We start from the raw sequence: 18,060 nt of genomic DNA, 5'->3' as shown, positions 1-18,060 counted from the left end.
AGAGTGCAGTGAACTGGACATCCTTTGATGCTTTAAGCAGCCCTACTTGACTGGCATTCCACGCTGTTGGTTTTATAGAGTGGAGGTTCTCCCACTGGGGCACCCAGGGCATAATGCTGTGGCATCAGCAGAACAGGTTTCTGCTGTCCCAGCCCCTGGCTCTGGAGAAGTCTCTCACAGATGAGAGCTCCGTGTAGAGACAGAGCGAGCTGCTTGGCTATCTCCAAAGCACAACGTGCAAAGCATCTCCCTGACCAGCTTGTGATGGATGCTTTGGAATGTTAAACCCCCCAAAACTGACAGAGGCCCTTGGGTTGTTGCAGCAGTGATGCTGAGGCCTGTGCCTCAGAGGAAGGAGTGAAATAGAGCCACCTCTGCATCATGTAAATCGCTCAGCAAGGCCTGTGCTCCTCACCAGCTCATGTTCTTACCCGTCTCCACACAGCTGTCTGCTCCCAGGAGGCCATGACAGGGCCCTGCCGGGCTGTGATGCCTCGTTGGTACTTCGATCCTAACAAGAGAAAATGCATTCGCTTTATATATGGAGGCTGCGGAGGCAACAGGAACAATTTTGAGTCAGAGGAGTATTGTATGGCTGTGTGTAAAAAGATGAGTAAGTCCTGCCTCCCACTGGCCTTTTGCAGCTGGCCACTGTCTGTCTGGCGTGTGGTGTCTCCTCCTCCTTCCCTTGGGCAATAGAGGACCTGATTGTAGCTTATCCCTTTGGTTCTGGTGTCTGTCCCTTTGCAGCAGTCTCCTCCTGTCTTCACTTCCCTAGGTCCATAGGGTGATTGTTCCTGGGGAAGGTGTCCCAAACCATATGCTGTCTGTGCTCCCTGGTGACTTGCAGCTCTTGCTGAGGGCTCAGCTGTCCTCTTCCAGATCTACAGCAGCGACCAGGGGCTGTCTCTGACCTCTTGCCTAATCAACCTGGCTTTTTAATCAAAATATACATAAGGAAGCCCTTGCTTTTCCTGGTCGTGTTACCATGCGTTTGTTCAACAGTAGATCCTGAAAAACAAGCAGCTCTTCTCCTGGTAGTAGGCATTTTCTTGCTACTTTAATTTTGGAAAATATCAGACCAGTAGTATAGAATTCAGTTTTCCATTTTCAGCTTGGTATGAAATACAAATCACAACTCAATCCCTGTGTTTTTGAGTACTTAAGGTTTTTGGCACCAATTTCAACTGGCTTTTATGTCAGATGATAGAACTACCAAAAACATTTTAACCTCCTTATTAATCTTATTGTTGAACTCCAGCACTTCCACTTCAGCTACCATTAAAGCTTTTCAAAGGCTTTTTGTGTTATCTGGGGCTTGGCAGCCTGACTATACAGCCATAATCCTGTTTACAAAATGTGCTTCATGCAAGTGCTTTAGATTGGGCTGATCTAACTGAGGCAGTGAAAGAAAAGATGCAGATGTCAGGAGCTTTTTGTACAAAAGATTGTCCTGTTACAGAAAGATTTGGCACTGGGAAGAGAGTTCTCTGTGTCCAAGCCTGGTTTAGAAATGCCAGCAGCAGGGCCAGAATATGGGACTGATATGATATTGTCCGTTGCACACAACAATAGTGCCTGTGTTGTATGTTGTCATTATTTCCACCTAGTTAGAGGGAAGGTTGGTGGGTGCAGTGCATGCTAAACTCTTACCCAGTGTTCATGCTGAAGTGCCAAGTAATTTTTTTCCTGAAGCATGCTGTCTTTAATGACATGTTGGAGGTTTTTCCAGGAATAACTAACATGGATGACAGGTTGCCTTAACTGCCCCTTTGTACCTTCCCTCAGGCAAAGGGCAACAAGCGAGTGCATCATGTTTGCCACAGATCTTTCAGAAAGGCTCTGGGATGTGTAGTTCCTAATACTGTAGCACAGTATTTTCAGCACTTCCTGGACTGCAGCATATGGAATACAGAGCCCCTGATGTGGATTCTGTAGATGCTTGAAGTTTATCAGTTCTGAAATTTTGTCTTTCCCCTTGTCAAATTTGGATGTCTTGAAGTTACAAACCTTCCAGTGTATTGGACAAGTCACTTTGTCACACTGAGCCTCCTTCTGTTGTTGTCTTGTCTAATATCATTGCCTGCAAGTCCTTCTTGGTGCATCTGGTAGGGAAGGTAGGTTTGAACTGTAACTTACTGGTTTTGTGCAGATTTATTGTCAAACTCCCTAATCATATTACTGATGTCTGGAGCCAGCTTATCAGCAAACAGCAAATGCACAGAATGTCACTTAAACCATCCGAAACCAATGTGGAGGGGAAGGGAAAAGGAGTTCTTTATCTTGCCATGCCAGGCACTGTGTTTCTGGAGCTGAGTGCTGCTCACCTCAGCACTATGCAGGCCAAACAGTCCTGGGACCTGTGGTCATTGCTGCCATTTTGACTGATGGTGCTGATGTTGGACAGAAAATTGGCACCATAAAGATTCCAAAATGGACTCTGGAAGTTGGTGGTTCAGTAGGCTCAGCTTGCCAGACTACTAATTAGGCAGGCATGGAGATTCCTCCCCTTGCCCTCTGCAGTCCTGGATTGCAGGTTTCTGATGCTCTGCTTGCCCTTCCCTCTTCATGCAGTGCCAACTGATGATGTGGATGTCTACTTTGAAACCCCTGCTGATGACAATGAACATGCCCGCTTCCAGAAGGCCAAGGAGCAGCTGGAGGTCAGGCACCACAACCGCATGGACCGGGTGAGTGTCAGCCTTCAGGCTTTGTGCTGTGCAATTGTTTGTTTGTTGGGTTGCTGCCTCTGTTTTACTGGTGTCCTGGTTTAAGGAGCCACCCTAGGAAAACTGGAAAAATTGGTGGTGAAGTGACTTGCTTTCCAGTTTCCAGCCTTCTGTGTGTTTCTTTCAGTATGACCACACCATAGGAGTCAGATTTTTATTTCTCCATTGTTGGGAAAGAGGGGTTAGATTAGATGCTGGGAAGAAATTCTTTACTCAGAGGGTGCTGAAGCCCTGGCACAGGTTGCCCAGAGATTGTGGATTCCACATACCTGGAAGTGTTTAAGGCCAGGTTGAACAGAGTTAGGAGCCATCTGGTCTAGTAGAAGGTGTCCCTGCCCATAGCCAGAGGTGGAACAAGATGAGCTTTAAGGTCCCTTCCAGTCCAAATCCTTCTGGGATTCTGTGAAGTATGTCTTGTTACTCAGAGGGATTAAGTGCTAGGCTTAACCCTCACAACAGCTCTTTTGTGTTTTCAAAACCCAGCCAGCTGTGCTAGGATCTACCTGTGAAGGCAAATCAGCTCATAAAGATAAGATTTAAATCTGTGTCTTGTTCATGTATTCTGTCCTTTTCATGTCCAGGTGAAAAAGGAGTGGGAAGAAGCAGAGCACCAGGCTGTAAATCTCCCTAAGGCAGAAAGGCAGACTCTGATCCAGGTAAGAGTGGAATGACCTAAAGGAGAAAGTTAGTGGGAGAGATTGTAATATTCAGAGACAAAAGAGAAGTGAGATGCAAGAACAGCCTTCCTGCTCTGTCAACAACTGCCTTTTAGAGGAGGTTTGGTTCAATTGCTTGCTTTGTTCTTAAAACTGGAGATGATCTGATACTATGCCAGGTTCTTTCCTACACACACTAGTAGAAAGTGATCTTGCTCCTCAAGCACAGCAACAGTGGAGCCAAATTGTAATTTCAGACTTTTGGCCTGTTTTGCACTAACCACGAGCCTCAGAGCCTGGTTCAGAGTCAGCCCTGGCTATCTGGGCACAGATTTCCTGCTTGGGCAGACTTGGTAAATACACCTTAGACAGCAGATAAAGCTGGTTTGCTGCCAGAATGCTAATCTTTTGCCTTACGAGGAGAGTTCACTTGGACTGTGAAGTTAATGAGGGATTGCAGTGTGGGATCATTAGGGGAGGGCTCTTCTGGCAGTGACAACTCTGTGAATTACTCTCAAACCAATATACCAATATACTAATAGCTAAGTGATTGACTCCAGCATTTAAGACCACTTTGGATTTTATCCTGGAACACAGTTTTCTCTGCATTTTTTAATACAAGTCTCTGTTTAGAACTACGTGCAAATCCAGAAGTTTGTCATTATCTCTGTTGAAACATAACACTTAGTGGACTATTCTAGTTGTTTTGGAAATGGAGGTCTATGATCTTTCTAAAAGAATACAGAGAGATTTGATCTGAAGGCATGCTGATGGAAAATTCCCTATGCAATACTTTACGAACTTTCGCAAATTCAGATTAATGGCTCCAGGCTGCAGGGATGAATCCTGTTTTCATATTGCAGGGTTGAGGGAAAGAGTTAATATTGTGTCAGTTCTTTAGCACAGTCTGAATCTCCCAACCCCAACATGGTCTTTTATGTGCAAGGTCCTTTTCACTCTTCAGACCTTTGAAATGGTTTTGAAGGAAGTTTGGAAGGCACATTAGCACTACTGAACTTTCAGAGATGAGATCTGCATCAGCATTTCTCCATGCCTTTCTCTCCTAACTGTAAATGGGTTGGATATGGAGTTTGACAGTCTTCGTTAGTTTGAAGGGATTTCAGGAGTTGTTGGTCACACAGTGCACTTCACACTGATTGCTGTCTTTGTTCTAGCACTTCCAGGCTATGGTGAAATCTCTGGAGAAAGAAGCAGCAAGTGAGAAGCAGCAGCTGGTGGAGACTCACCTGGCTCGTGTGGAAGCCATGCTGAATGATCGCCGTCGCATCGCCCTGGAGAACTACCTGGCTGCCCTGCAGGCTGACCCACCACGTGTGAGTTTCTTCTCATATTTTTCCAATAGGATAGCTCTGGGTAGGATGGCAGGTGGCAATGTCTTGGTGAAGACAAGAAGATTGTCTGTGACTTGCAGAAACTGGGAATTGGTTCCTAGGAAAGCTTCTGCATTGTGGGAATTGGTGCTGCAGACTTGGCTGTGGGTCTGTAATTGACTCTCTCTCCTTCCTGCCTGGGGAAAAAAAACCCTGCTTTATTTGGTGTCCATAAGGCACTGTTCATAAGGTGTGGTTTTTTGAGTCATACAGGCTTAAAATTAAGTCAAATGGGCTTAATTTTAAAAAAATATGTGTGTATCTAGTGGGTGAGTGCAGGTGACAGATCTGTCCAGCACCAAAGTAGGCTCACACCTGAAGTGCTGTTTTCAGCTGCGGGTTTGGGTGACTCCAGCAGTTTGACCTGCTCCCTGCTCCCATCCTGCAGCCCCACCGCATCCTGCAGGCCCTGAAGCGCTACGTCCGTGCTGAGAACAAGGACAGGCTGCACACCATCCGCCACTACCAGCACGTCTTGGCAGTGGATCCAGAGAAGGCTGCACAGATGAAATCCCAGGTATGAGGGGGGGGTTTCTGTCAAGGGAGCCACTGTTGCCCAGCCCTGGCTGTTGGAGGCTCTGGAAACTGTATGTTGCTGGGTACTACAGGAACTTCATCCTTGTGGAGCTCTCCCTCTCTCCTGTGCTTACTTCCTGTCACCAGACACACTTGCTATGTGGTTTTCCTTGGTGCCTGACTCTGCTAAAAATTTAAGCTCTGTTTTATACATTGTTGGTCACAGTGACAAGTTGAGGGGTTTAGAACTAGGTCAGTATCAGTTCTATGTTTGCTTTTATCAAGCACTCCTGAAATTTATTTGCTGGGGACTTAGTTATCTTGAACAGACTTCCTCACTTCTTCCAAGTGTCTACATGTTTCTTTCCTTAGGCTTGTTCTTCATAGTGCCTGTGTTTGGGGTTTGTGGGAATTCTCTTGTGCCTCTGCAGAGTTATTGCCTGGTCTCCAAAGCATAATTCACAACCCTTTCAGGCACTTGATCAATGTTGTTAGCTTTATCAGAAAATCTGGTTTTGATGAGTTTATGTTGTACCATTTGTCATGGTTTAACATTGCTTTTGAAAGAGAAAATGAATCAGTTACGGAAGTGATTCTCTGAGATTCTCTGTGAGGACTGCTAACAGCTTCCTCTGGACCAAATGGAACCAGTCAGCTGGCTAGTTTTGAATATTGGCACCCTGTTAAACCACTGAAGAAAACTGAACATGCCTCTGAAATCACATTTAAAAACAAATAAGTCCTGGGAAAAAGCACTCTTGCTTCTGGCCTTTGACCAGGTAACTGGACGCTGGCAGGGTCGAGCCCTGCTGTGCTGCAGTGCTGGCCAGACTGGGCCCTGCTCCACCCCACAGCCCAGCTGACAGTCTGTGGCACGGCTCGGCTGGGATTTTGCTGCTGCTGAGTTCCAGCTGCATCCAGCAGACCAGGCAGACTCTGCTGGGCTTCAGGGGGAGGCCAGCTGGGCCCTGCTCCAGCCACAAGCCACCGAGGCATTCTGCTGGCACTGCAGAAAATGAAGCCGCTGAGAACAGAGGTGGCCCTGCAGCCCCATGCAGAAAGCAGCTCCACAGCTGGAATTGACTGCAGCAGGGCCAGGAAATGGCCATGCAGCCAGAGCAGCTGCCACCTGGCAGAGATCACATGCCCATCCACAGGCCTGGGCAATATATTAACTCAGGGTACTGATCAAACTTGCAGACATCAATCCTCTCTTGAGTGAGAGAAAAGGAAAGGCTGGAGACATGTAAAGAAAACAACACAGAGACACTAAGGTCAAGTGAAGGAGGAGTCAAATCCCAGGTGGGAGGAGAACGAGGAGATGCCTTAGTCTTGGGCTGAAATTCTCTTGTAAAGCTAAGGGGAAGATATAATTGATACATCAGACTTTTTTTTTTTCCCCCTGTAACTCACAGAATGCACTGTGGGGGAATGTAGCATTCTAACCACAGCCATGAGCTGAGGCACCCATATTGCAGCAAGCAGATGTGGAAGTAGCTGTGATACAATAAGAAGCTTGAACAGAGAGAAATGAGAGAGATGAAAAACCATGGCCCAGGAATGGAAGAAGAAAACTTCTGTTCCCAGAGATAAAAGATGAGAACTTCTGTTTCTATGCTAGAACCACTCATGCTTAAAATTGCACCCCAATAATCTGAAATGACCCATGGTGGTAGTTGTGGGAAAACTACCAAACCATGGGAGGGATTTCACAATGGCAGATTTCCAGGCGGCTGCACTGGAACTTTTTATTAGTGAAAATTATAACCACAAGAGAAGAGTTTCTTGTGGAAACATCTTCATGGTATGACAGGAGAGACTCTTCTCCCTAAGTGGACTGAAGAAAGATTATTTTAAGAGTGGTAAACTGACTGAAAATGAGAAATTTGTCTCTGTACATATATATATTATCAGTTGGAAAAAGAAAGAAAAGTTGGGGGGAGAAGTGTTCTGAAGGTTTATTCTGATTTCTTACTATTTTTCTTTTAATATTTTAATTTCGTTAATAAAGTTTTCTTTATACCCTTTAAAGTTTGAGCCTGCTTTGCTCTCCTCCCAATCCTTATCTCACAGCAGAAAATGAGTAAATAATTATAATGGGTGTACTGGCATTTGGCCAGCATTCGACCTACTGCACCATTACACTGTATTTTACTTCTGAACATCCAGAAAATTCTTTTCCTTCTGCTGGGTAGTATATGTGAATATGTTGCTCCCAACCTGGTTATTGTACTCATAAGAGTACTTGCAGATACTCCACAAGTTTTTGGAATTATGTTGATACTTGTTTTTGCTTGTTTTAAAATGGTGAAAGATGTGCTGAAAGGCCCAGCTGATTAAAAATTCAAATCAAGAATGGCCTGTTAACACTGAAAAATCTGTTTGGAAGGCTGTGCCCTTTCTCAGGTTCAGAGAGAACTCACTGTCTAGTTGCAGGTTTAGGAATGTTTTCCTAGTCCCAGTTTGTGGCTGGTACACTGCTTTGGAGTATTTTTGAATTCTGCAGTGCACAAAAGATAAGCAAGAAGAAAGAATGGAGAGAGGTGTAGGGAGACAGTGCAGTGGAGCACATCCAGTGCTGCCAAGAGGAAGAAAGAGTCACTGAGGAAAAAAATGCATAAAAAAACTGTATAACCACAAGGTGGAAATATCCTGGGTTAAGGGTAGGACACGGTCTGGAGCTTGTTGCTGTCACCTTTGGTGAAGGACAGAGTGGCGTCACAGTGATTTTCCAGAAGCAAACCTCAGACTGGGAGGTGGCAGATTCCATGGGTTCCACGTTGTTTCTGGGTGTTGGCAGTGAACGTTCACCTTGTGTCTCCTCATCTTCCCCTGCCTGTGGAGTTCTTGTTAAGCTGCACATCCCCAGAGTGGTGGCAACTGTGGTGGTTATGATGATGCTTGGCTCTCCATGTGGAATTCATGGTCACGTTTTCAGAGATGTGTCAAGCACAGCCCAGACCAGTGCATTGTTCTGCTGCTGCCACAGTTCAGAAGGGAGTGTGTGGACTGTGTTCTTAAGCTAAATCCTCAACAATCCTTAATTCACTCTGAAGGCTTCAGTGTCAACAAATTGACGTGCAAGGAATGTGGGTGGTACGGTTCAATTTCCATTCCCTTTACTTTTCACATGCTCTTTAAGCTCCTCAGTCGATTTCTTTGATTGACAAGTGCCACATGCAAAATTAAATGGTTTTCATCCTTGCTTTTACAGTTCAGGCACACATCAGACTGTGAAACAGGTCTTTCTGACTCTTCAGCTTTTTGCAATGTTTGGCCATCTATATAAATGTTTCCTTGCTCTCCTTGATCCCTGTTTATGCAGCACCCTCTTCAGGTCAGGCCTGACTTCACCGCTGAATTTAATGTGCTTGGGAGGAGTGATCTGAGCTTGCCCAGAGCTTGAATGTATTTCTCAAAGGAAGGAAGAATACTGGTGCCAATGAGTGGGTGTGTCGGACAAATGTAATGCCACAGTTGGTTTGAAAGGCACCTTTGTTCTGAAACCAGAGCTGATAAAATATCCTCTCTGCTCCTTTTGCCTGTAACTTTCCTAGCAGTCAGGAATGAGAATCCATTTAATAAAGCTGTTACAGGAGATGAATTATGACTATGTTTGGCATATGGGAAATACCAGCTTTGGTGGCAATTTAGTGTTTCCAGTGGAGAGCTGGTTACAGTGAGAGTCAGCTGAATCCTCCCTTACTCCCAACATTTCCTAAACTCTTGAGAGCACCGTCTACAGACGGCCAGTTCCAGTGAAGCATGAGAGCATCAGTCAGAGAATTGGGCTGGGTGGATCTGTGTCCTCTATTGCCTGCCATGGCAAATCCACTAGTAATAGCTATTTTAGTGAGCAGGGAAAGAACTGCTACCATGAAGTGGCTGACAGTTTTTGCTTACTCCAACACACTTTTACATCTGCAGGTAATGACGCATCTTCATGTGATTGAGGAACGGATGAATCAAAGCTTGTCTCTGCTCTACAAGGTGCCATATGTGGCTGAAGAAATCCAGGATGAGATTGGTTAGTGTGTCTGCCCCTATGCTGCTGTGAAAAAACTCCCAAGTTTTTGTATCCAATGAGCTCTCAAAAGATTGCTCTCTTCTTTGAGGGGGTCCCTTTACAACAAGCACTTGGGCTTGGGCTCAGGCTCAGGGAAGATACTGTCTGGACTTTGGAAAACAGCCAGTCAGAATATCTTGTTCTCAAGAATTCTCACTGTCCATTAAAAAAAAAATAAAAAAATCAACAGTATTCAGAATGGCAAAGCTGTCTTGCTAAGGGAGATGAAAGAGACCTGTAAGAAAGCCCCAGACACTTTCTCCCTTTATAGGTTAATCTCATCTTGCCAAAAGCACTTGCCACATCAAAACTCGTGGCCCTTATTTAAATGTATTTCTAACCAACGCCTTTACTGAGAATTCCAGATGAGATATGCAAGATAAAATAGCCTGGCAGCCCTGAGAGCAATGTTCCCCTGCAGTCCTGCCTCAGCCTGGTTCAAACCATCTGTCCTTCTCTGTCACTGCCAGGTTTCATGCAGTTTGTGTAATAATTCCTCTTACTCCTTTCAGATGAGCTGCTTCAGGAACAGCATGCAGACATGGATCAGTTCACGTCCTCTATTTCTGAGTCCCAGGTGGATGTCAGAGTGAGCTCTGAGGAGAGTGAAGAAATTCCCCTGGATGGCAAACCTTTCCGTCCGTTCCAGGTGAAAACCTTCCCAGCCTTGCCCGAAACTGAAGGTATGTGGAATTGAACATTGGGTTTCATTGGTGGTTTTCCTTAGACAGTAGGCTCAGCTGGAACAGAGAAAGCTCCATCCCTTTGGGTGATGTAAAGCAGTCACCCTGACAGGACCCCTCACTCACTGGAGAAGCAGTGCTGCGAGTAATGGCTGCTGAGCTGCTCTAATGATTTTCTGATTCTTCTCTTTGCAAAATTGTCCTCTCTTTTCATTTTTCAGCAAGTGTTTACAGAGTATTTACAGTTTTTACAGTGTGTCTTGACTCTGGAATTAATTTTCAGTCTTTAACAAAAGCATTCTTGTGTAATGTCAAATCTTTGTGCTGTGATCTGCTGAAGGGGTGAAGGAATTCCCTTTTTTTAAAAAAAATGTATATCTATTTTTTTGTCATTGGGTGTTGACAGCTGGTGTGTGTGTGTGTGTGTATTTATTTTAAAAATGTTTGAACAGTCCTGAGCTTAAAGCTGTAGACTAAAAGCTTTTCCCAGGGTCTGAGTCACAAATCATGCACAAGCCTTTTTTCCTTTCTCTCTTAATCTCCTTTCTCTGCTATTTTTGTTTTTTGTTTTCCCTCCTGCTAGATCCTCAGCCGGATTTGTACCATCCAATGAAAAAAGGTTGGTTCTAAGCTGCTCCCTCACAGTGCTTACAGTCCTTCTCCTACCTTCTCAGTGTGTTTGATAGCTTCATTTTAGTTCCATACTCACCTTGATTTTCATTTCCCTTCTTTCACTTAGATCAGTCATGTTCAGTTTTGCTTGTTTAGGCCTAGTGTTAAAGAAGCCAGCTAATCTGAGCATCTGATTGTGAGTGTGTTCCTCCCTGCTGACCTCACAAGGGTCTCAGAGTGCCTGGAGTGGCTCTTAGCCCCTGGGAAAGATGGCCTTGGCCAGTGTCTCCAGTGGTGCTTTGCATCTCTCCATGTATGACACTTCTCAAATTAAACCCTGCTGTGCTGGTGGGGAATAGTCCAGAGGTTCTTCTGCCTCCTGTGGAACCCGTCCTTGATGCCCTGCAATACCTCTGAACAAGGAATGAGTGTTCTTCAGGACACAGGCTGTTTCCTATCTAAATGTCTTTATGTCTTTAGTGCAGCTAGTATGGGACAGATAAATCAGGAGATTCCTTCTCCATGTTTGTGCTTTCCTCAGCATCACCTTCCCACATGCAGCATCTCTCCATGCCAGCAAAGTGTGTGTGGTTTTCTAATTCTCCCTTAACTCAGAATTAATTCTGCTGTAGCTCAGTGCCTGGCTAAAAAGTGGCTTTAAGAGCAGCATAGAAATATTAGCATTAAATAATGTCTCTATTAGTGATACGAAATAAGGGAAAGATAAGTAGAAAATGGAGGCTCTTGCAGAGTAGTGCTGCATGAGCTGTGTGTGGAGTAAACCCAGTGTTTTAATCTGCCTTTGCTTCCAAATATATTATGGGTCTCAAAGGAGAGCAGACGATTTTGCTAATCACCATTTCATGTGAGCACACATAGTTTTGTAACACAGTGAAGGTCAAATAGCTTGAAACTATTTTCATTATCTGTGTTTCTTTGCAAATGTAAGTCACCTTCATCCTTCTTGTGGAACAGTGTACAGTGTGCTGACTGCTTTGGCAAGAATTGGGACAGATGTTAGTTTGATTTTTTATTTATTAAATCTTTGGATGACTGCTTTGTTGACTTGAGGATGATAAATTTGTGCTAGTTCTCCCTGTCTGGGTAAATATAAGAGTTTCTTGGGCACAATGATTGTCTTCCACTTGTTCCTCCTCTCCCTTCCCTTTTCATCGGATTGCTCAAGGGCTTGGGCGGGGGGGGGCGGGATTTTGTGCAGGTGTGTGGTTTTGGGGTTTTTTCCATGTAAGGTATGTAATTTAAAGTGTGCCTTTGAGCTACCTAGAACTGGGTCTGTTACAGGTACAGCACCCTGAGACAAATAGCAGAGCTCTGTGTAGCAGCTGAACTCTTAGCCCTGGAGACTGAACTGGATTGGCTCCTGAGACTGGAATAAAGCAACCATAGGCCAAAAGCTGATAGAGTAGTTCTGTACAAACTATTTGTGGTTGGTTTCTCCTGAAAATCCCAATGATTGACTTCCATAATAATATGACGTGCTTCAAGAGTTGTGAGAAGTCAGAGTGGCAGTCTTGGCTGCGCTTGGAATCTGATTACTGCCTCTGAAGAAAAATGTGATGCACTAAAACTTGAGGTGCTTCGTAGTGAAACGTTATTTCTGTGGCATTTTCAGGCAATACAAACTTGTCACTGTAAAAACTTGCCTTGAAGCCAAGTAGCCTTTCCTTGCATCTCATCAAAGGACATGCTGCCAATTCCAGCAGCTGTTGACATAATGTCTTGGGCACCTTGCATGTTTAGCAGTTTATGCAGAGCAGGGGGTTTGCAGTCACCAGTGAAGCCTGACTTGCCCCCACAACATTGGAAAGATCCCACTGAAGGTTTGAGGCTTCACTGTCCTGCTTTTGCACTAGTGCATCACAGGTCATTACATTGTCCCTACCGCCTGTGGAACACCTGTGTTCTTTTAACGTGCTGTGTTATGTCAGGTCAGGGCAGTTTGCATCAGACTCTCTTACTGATCTGATCTATTTATAAATGCTTTGGATTCAAACAGTTTATGCCAGGACCTTCTGTTAATTGATATTCTTCTCTTGAGCCAGTGCTAGTTCCAGCCTGGAAATGGGGTAGTAGTATTCTGGTACAAAGGCTGGTATAGTTCTCTGCTCCTCCCTTGCCCCAGGATTTATTGTTTCTGGGCTTGCTCCAGGTATGGGGCAGCAGCTCATTACAGAGCCATACCTGGTGACCTTGGAATTGTCATTCCTGAGGTGCTTGCTGATGTGCCTGACTCCAGTAGAGTAGGCGATGCCGCAAGCATTCCCTGTGTGCTGGCTTTTGGCAGATGGATGTGTGTCCACTCCTGTCCAGGGTCATGTAAGGGTGTTGGTGACCCAGGGTGACACCTGCAGCTGTTACTGCACTCATTGCGTGTTATGCCTTGTCTGGGGCCACCTAACAGAAGCACTTAACGGTGCAGTTTGTCTGGATTGACACCTCAGCCTGATTTTGGTGATGAGTCCTGTCTGCTTCTCTCATTGCCACCTCATTTCCCCTCATTAATAGCCCTCCTAATCACTTGTCACTGTAGCTTGTGAGCTGTCATCTGACACAACACAACAGCATGAGGACCAGTATTAACTCAGTGGTCTGTGCAGTTAAATGCACGATGCATGGCAGCTCTACACAGAGTAGGTGACTCTTCCAAAACATTCCTAAGGGCTGATGGGCTCTCCTTGCTCTTTTTGGTGCAGGTTCTGGCATGACTGAGCTGGATGGGCTGATTGGTGCTGAAGAAAAAGTGATTAACAGCAAGAACAAGGTGGATGAAAATGTGGTGAGCTCTCCACCTTTATTTTGTGAAGCTAAACCTGCAGTGGACACTAATTAATAGCAGTGGCTTGTTTCTATGTCTCATTCCAGCTCACAGAATGTCAGTGTGTTCATTATCCATATGGTGTAGGGGAGTCAGTTTGGTGACTGTTATAGGCTCTTAATACTGATTAGCAATAGAAGGGTGGGAGGGGAAGGGAAGGAGAGAGCTTCAAATCTTTAGCAGTCTGAATCTGAGAACTCTGATTTAGGAATGCTTTTCCCAATCAGAGACCTTTTGATGTCCCTTTATTTTCACTAGGTAACTCACTGTCTGAGCACACCGAATGCTGGTGTGTTCCTTCTGTGTTCCCACTTATTTTTCATGGCAGGGAAGGCCTCACCTTCCTCTGAAGGTGAGCAAGAGTTGTCTCTATCCACAGGATTAAGAATTCTCTAGGTTCTATTGACAGCCACTTCACATCAGTTACTTGGGTTTAAAAAAATTAAAAAGTCAGCTCTTGAGTTTCCTTTCAATGCTGTTTTAAAGCCAAGGTTAGATCTTGCATAACAGAAATGCTTGGTCCAAAGTTAGCACCTATTTTTTTATTGTTTTGTTGTTTTTTTGTTGTTGTTGTTGTTTTGCTTTGTTTTTTCCTTTGGGGCTTTTGTTTGAGGTAGTCTGGAGGTAACTAGCTGTAATACTATCTCTGGTGGCTGTATGAGAGCTGATGTTGTGGAGCATTGTTGAGAGCAGAGGGGAGATGGTAGGTTGTCTTGAGCTTTTGCTAGTGTTCATTAAAGGTTTCCTGTCTGTCTTCCTCTTCCTTCTCCTCCCTGTTTTGTGTGGATCCTTCCATAAAACTCTTCTGTGGCTGTTTTTAGGTGATTGATGAAACCCTTGATGTGAAGGAGATGATTTTCAACGCCGAGCGTGTTGGAGGGCTAGTGGATGAGCCGGTACGTTTTTGGCTGCTGAATCCAGGGACTGACAAATTCCTAAAACTGGATTTTGATTCTCATTTTGTCTGAATTTAGGGTTTTCTGCCTGGTTGCTCCTCTGGGGGCTCATGCAGAGTGAAACATTGAGTGAAACATGAGCCCTTCTCTATGAAGGTGTAAACAGTGAACACATGTTAGATAGTAATCTGACTCCTGCTGCAAAAGTAGGGGAATAGGGATATTTTGTGGGATAGGGAAGTGATGTGGGCCAGTGTCTGTCCAGAGCTACTAAGTGGGGAAAGAATTTTGCATTCATTATCCTTTTGATGGCATATTTAGAGGTGAAGTATTTAGGGGTGGAATACTTAGGGATGATATATATATACACTGTCTAGTGTACAGTCAGTCCTACTTCAATACCACAGATGGTCAAAGACCTTACTAGTGGCCATGGTTTGTGTTCAACAGTGCATTTCCCTCATTGCTCTTCCTCAGCCTGCTCTGTTTTCTTCCTTTCAGGATAATGACAGCTCTCTCCGTGATGACTTCGGCTTCAGCAGCAGTGCCCTTATTGGTCTGTTGGTGATTGCTGTTGCCATAGCTACTGTTATAGTCATCAGCTTGGTGATGCTGAGGAAGAGGCAGTATGGGACCATCAGCCATGGAATTGTGGAGGTGAGAAACAGCTCCATAACTGAGGATGAAAATAGTCAGTGTTGAATCACATGTGTGTGTGGGTAGGGGATGGCAGCAGCTTCCAGGCCATGGAGAGTTCTGCTTCTGGCTGGGTAGAATTAACTCTGTCCCTGCTGACACCATCATCACTTGTTCCTTGGTGTGCAGGTACCAGTCCCCAGTGTGCTGTGCTGGCACCTGCCACTCCAGAGTTGCATTTGCTTATCACTAGGATTCAGTTAGGCTTCCCTGACTGGTTAAGGGTAGGATTTAGCAATAAATGAGCTTTTCAGGCAATGTCTTTACCAGGGCAGTCAGTCAGTCAATCCGTAGCAATTTGTCCTCCTGGCTAATTGACAATTGAGATGTTGTGATTGGCCAAATGCTGAAGAACAACTCCTTCTTCCTTGCACATTTCTATGATAACTTAATGGAGCCCAGAGAAAACTGCTTTTCCCTTTGCCCCACCCGTGCAAGAGATCATAGCAACCTCTGTAATGAGAGAAGTGTGTCCCTGATTTGCTCTGTTGGCTGAGCAATGACAAATTTGTGAGAACATCCCCACAGGGGATTGGGTGAGCAGGAGGCATCAGGTCCTGGACAAGCAACTCTATTAAACAAATTGCCTTTTGCAGTTTACCTTTTTCCCCTGTCTGCTGCTCACCATGGTATTCACTCAGTGTTTGTCAGTTGCCTTTTGTTCTGTGGAATCAATCCTTTACCAGTATCATGTGTTTTTTCCAAAGGTTGACCCGATGCTCACCCCCGAGGAGCGGCATCTGAGCAAGATGCAAAACCATGGCTATGAGAATCCCACTTACAAATACCTGGAGCAGATGCAGATATAAAAGAGATGAAGATAGAATAGCCCTGGTGGGAAAAGATGCGGGGTGAAGGGCCAAAGTGGTCCAGTGTTTTGGATCAACTACTGACCAACAGTTGCTTCAAGAGGACTTCATCTTACATTCAGAACTCCTGGATCATTAAGACTATAATTACTACTGTAGAGTTACAATTTCCATTCTTTTAAATGGGTGAAGAAATGATAATATAACAATATGATATATAAATCTCCTTAAATGGGAAAAATGGATCTATTGCAGATATTTGACTGAGATGTAGTTTTCTTTTTTTTTTTTTAAATAATCTGGAAAATACCAGTTCTGTTGTACTGTTGTCTGATACAAGTTCTATATATATAAAAATGGGAAATGCTGATTTTTATTTCTGATAGACCACCTGTATATTGAGGGTCATTTGTACCAGCCCACCTTGAAAAAGGAGATAGTTGTGGCTCTTCAGTCATTTTGGCTTTTATATATAAAGCATTATTATTTTTCCTTTTTTTTTTTTTTAAGTGACTTTCACTGGGAGTTGCAAAGAGATTAATTTAAGTATAGGAGCTATTACAGCGTAAGCAAGGAAGGAATTGGGAATGGTAACTTAACAAAATTCCTTATAACGAGAAAAAAAAAAAGGGAAAAAAAAACCCATCTTCATATGCTGGTGGTGTGCACCCTGCTGCTTAGCAGCTCGGGCTCTAGGAATCAAGACTCCCTGGAGGCAAGGAGTTAAAAGGCTTCTAGTATCTCTGTTTATAGTAATTCTAGTGGACTGTTAGAACATGGTTTGTAGATACTGAGGTCTGCACATTGCCCTTCCAGATTCAGTTCTGCTCTAGAGTTGGAAGTTCTGGTATTGAATTGAAATCCTCTGTTCTCATCCAGTTTCCTTCAGTACTCACCTGGCATTAACAGCCCTCTCTTGCTACTACTTTCTAATTTCCCCAGCTCTCCTGCCTCACCAACATGGTAAGTAGTTAAGAGCTGCAGGTTTCTGAGCCTTTGCATCTCCCTGGGTGATGTTGGGCCAAAAATGACAAATAACTGCAGTAACTGGGACCTTGGGAGCTGACAAACACAGAGCTCTCTTAGCTGGAGAGGGAAGAGAGTGACATGTTGGGAAAGGAATGCTGCCTGCTTTAAGGGAAATGGGATGCATAGGCCCCAAGAAGACCTGAAGGGGCATTGTTCCACTCACCATCATCATGTCTTTGTAATGCTTGTATAGTTGGTGTTAATGCTCACGGCTTTTTTAAATCTGGGGGTTCTGGTAACCTGTGGTGTATTTTTTCTATTTTTCCTGTGACTTTATTTTTTCTTCCCCTTTCTGTGTTTCTTCCCACTATGCACAGATTTACCTGCAAACTCCTTAGTGTGGTCTGTGGGGAATGTACAAAGTTTAAACACATCAATAAACACTTTAACTTCCGGATTGTTTCTTCTCTTTATTCATGGGCTTGCTCTAATTCCCTCTCCTCCCACTGTGTCCTGTGGAGCTCACAAAACCTTTCCCTGATGGTGAGAAAGACTGCACAGGTATTGATGTATAACCATGCCTGGAGTCTTTTGTGGTATTTCCAGATCCTGATGACCTTAGTGGAGAGGAGGAGGCAGGATGCTAAACCAGTGGCCAGATCCTGAGTAGTGTTAAAGCAGCTGCTGGAGTGCACGTTGGGGAGACTTGGGGCTGCTGCTGCCTCTGGCTGCTTGTGGGAGGTCCTGTGGATGGTTCTCCCCATTCCCAGGATGCAGGTGGCTGCTGGCACAGCCTGTGGGAGCAAGCAGAGCCAAGGCTCTCTGTGGTGACAAGCTGTTCCTGTCCCTGGCCTGGATTTGTGTAGTTCCCAATAGGTCTGGAGGAAGAGAGGGAGAGGAGGAAACAAGGTTTAGCAATTTTGAACAGGAAGCACTTGCATGTCCCGTTTTCTCCTTAAACATGAGTTCCTTGGTTTAATTTGAACCTCTGTATTCTGGTTAAGTTATTCAGACACCAAGTAAAGAGCAGATGCTGTCCTAGAAAATGTTGTCTGTTGGCTTGTCACAACTACTTGGAAAAGAGTTTTGATTTTAAATTAAATTAAATTTAAATTATGCCAAAGCATATCTGCAGCCCAAAGCCATTCTTGGAGTGCACCCTCAGGTAGGGTGACCTGCAAGCAAAACAAATCACAGAGGC

General features: G+C 44.5%; 1 protein-coding gene across 7 annotated transcripts in view; it reads left to right on the top strand.

The window, feature by feature from the left end:
• APLP2 (amyloid beta precursor like protein 2) overlaps positions 1-17,316 on the top strand; it is a 48,362-nt gene extending 31,046 nt beyond the window's left edge. Inside the window, exons 7-18 of one of the 7 annotated variants that reach the window (XM_015649759.2) lie at positions 446-613; positions 2,575-2,690; positions 3,311-3,385; positions 4,561-4,719; positions 5,165-5,293; positions 9,220-9,319; positions 9,871-10,041; positions 10,625-10,660; positions 13,368-13,435; positions 14,311-14,385; positions 14,887-15,042; positions 15,789-17,316. In XM_015649759.2, the coding sequence (XP_015505245.2) occupies positions 446-613; positions 2,575-2,690; positions 3,311-3,385; positions 4,561-4,719; positions 5,165-5,293; positions 9,220-9,319; positions 9,871-10,041; positions 10,625-10,660; positions 13,368-13,435; positions 14,311-14,385; positions 14,887-15,042; positions 15,789-15,890 (1,355 nt within the window). In that variant the 3' untranslated portion in view covers positions 15,891-17,316. Of the gene's footprint in view, positions 1-445; positions 614-2,574; positions 2,691-3,310; positions 3,386-4,560; positions 4,720-5,164; positions 5,294-9,219; positions 9,320-9,870; positions 10,042-10,624; positions 10,661-13,367; positions 13,451-14,310; positions 14,386-14,886; positions 15,043-15,788 lie in introns of all 7 variants that reach the window. The other 6 variants (XM_015649758.2, XM_015649757.2, XM_015649763.2 and 3 more) reach the window with 6 other exon arrangements.
• The last annotated feature ends 744 nt before the right edge of the window (positions 17,317-18,060 follow it).

This window comes from Parus major, chromosome 24, assembly GCF_001522545.3.
Source record: "Parus major isolate Abel chromosome 24, Parus_major1.1, whole genome shotgun sequence".
Lineage (NCBI taxonomy): Eukaryota > Metazoa > Chordata > Aves > Passeriformes > Paridae > Parus > Parus major.
This window is presented reverse-complemented; position numbering and strand designations above follow the sequence as displayed.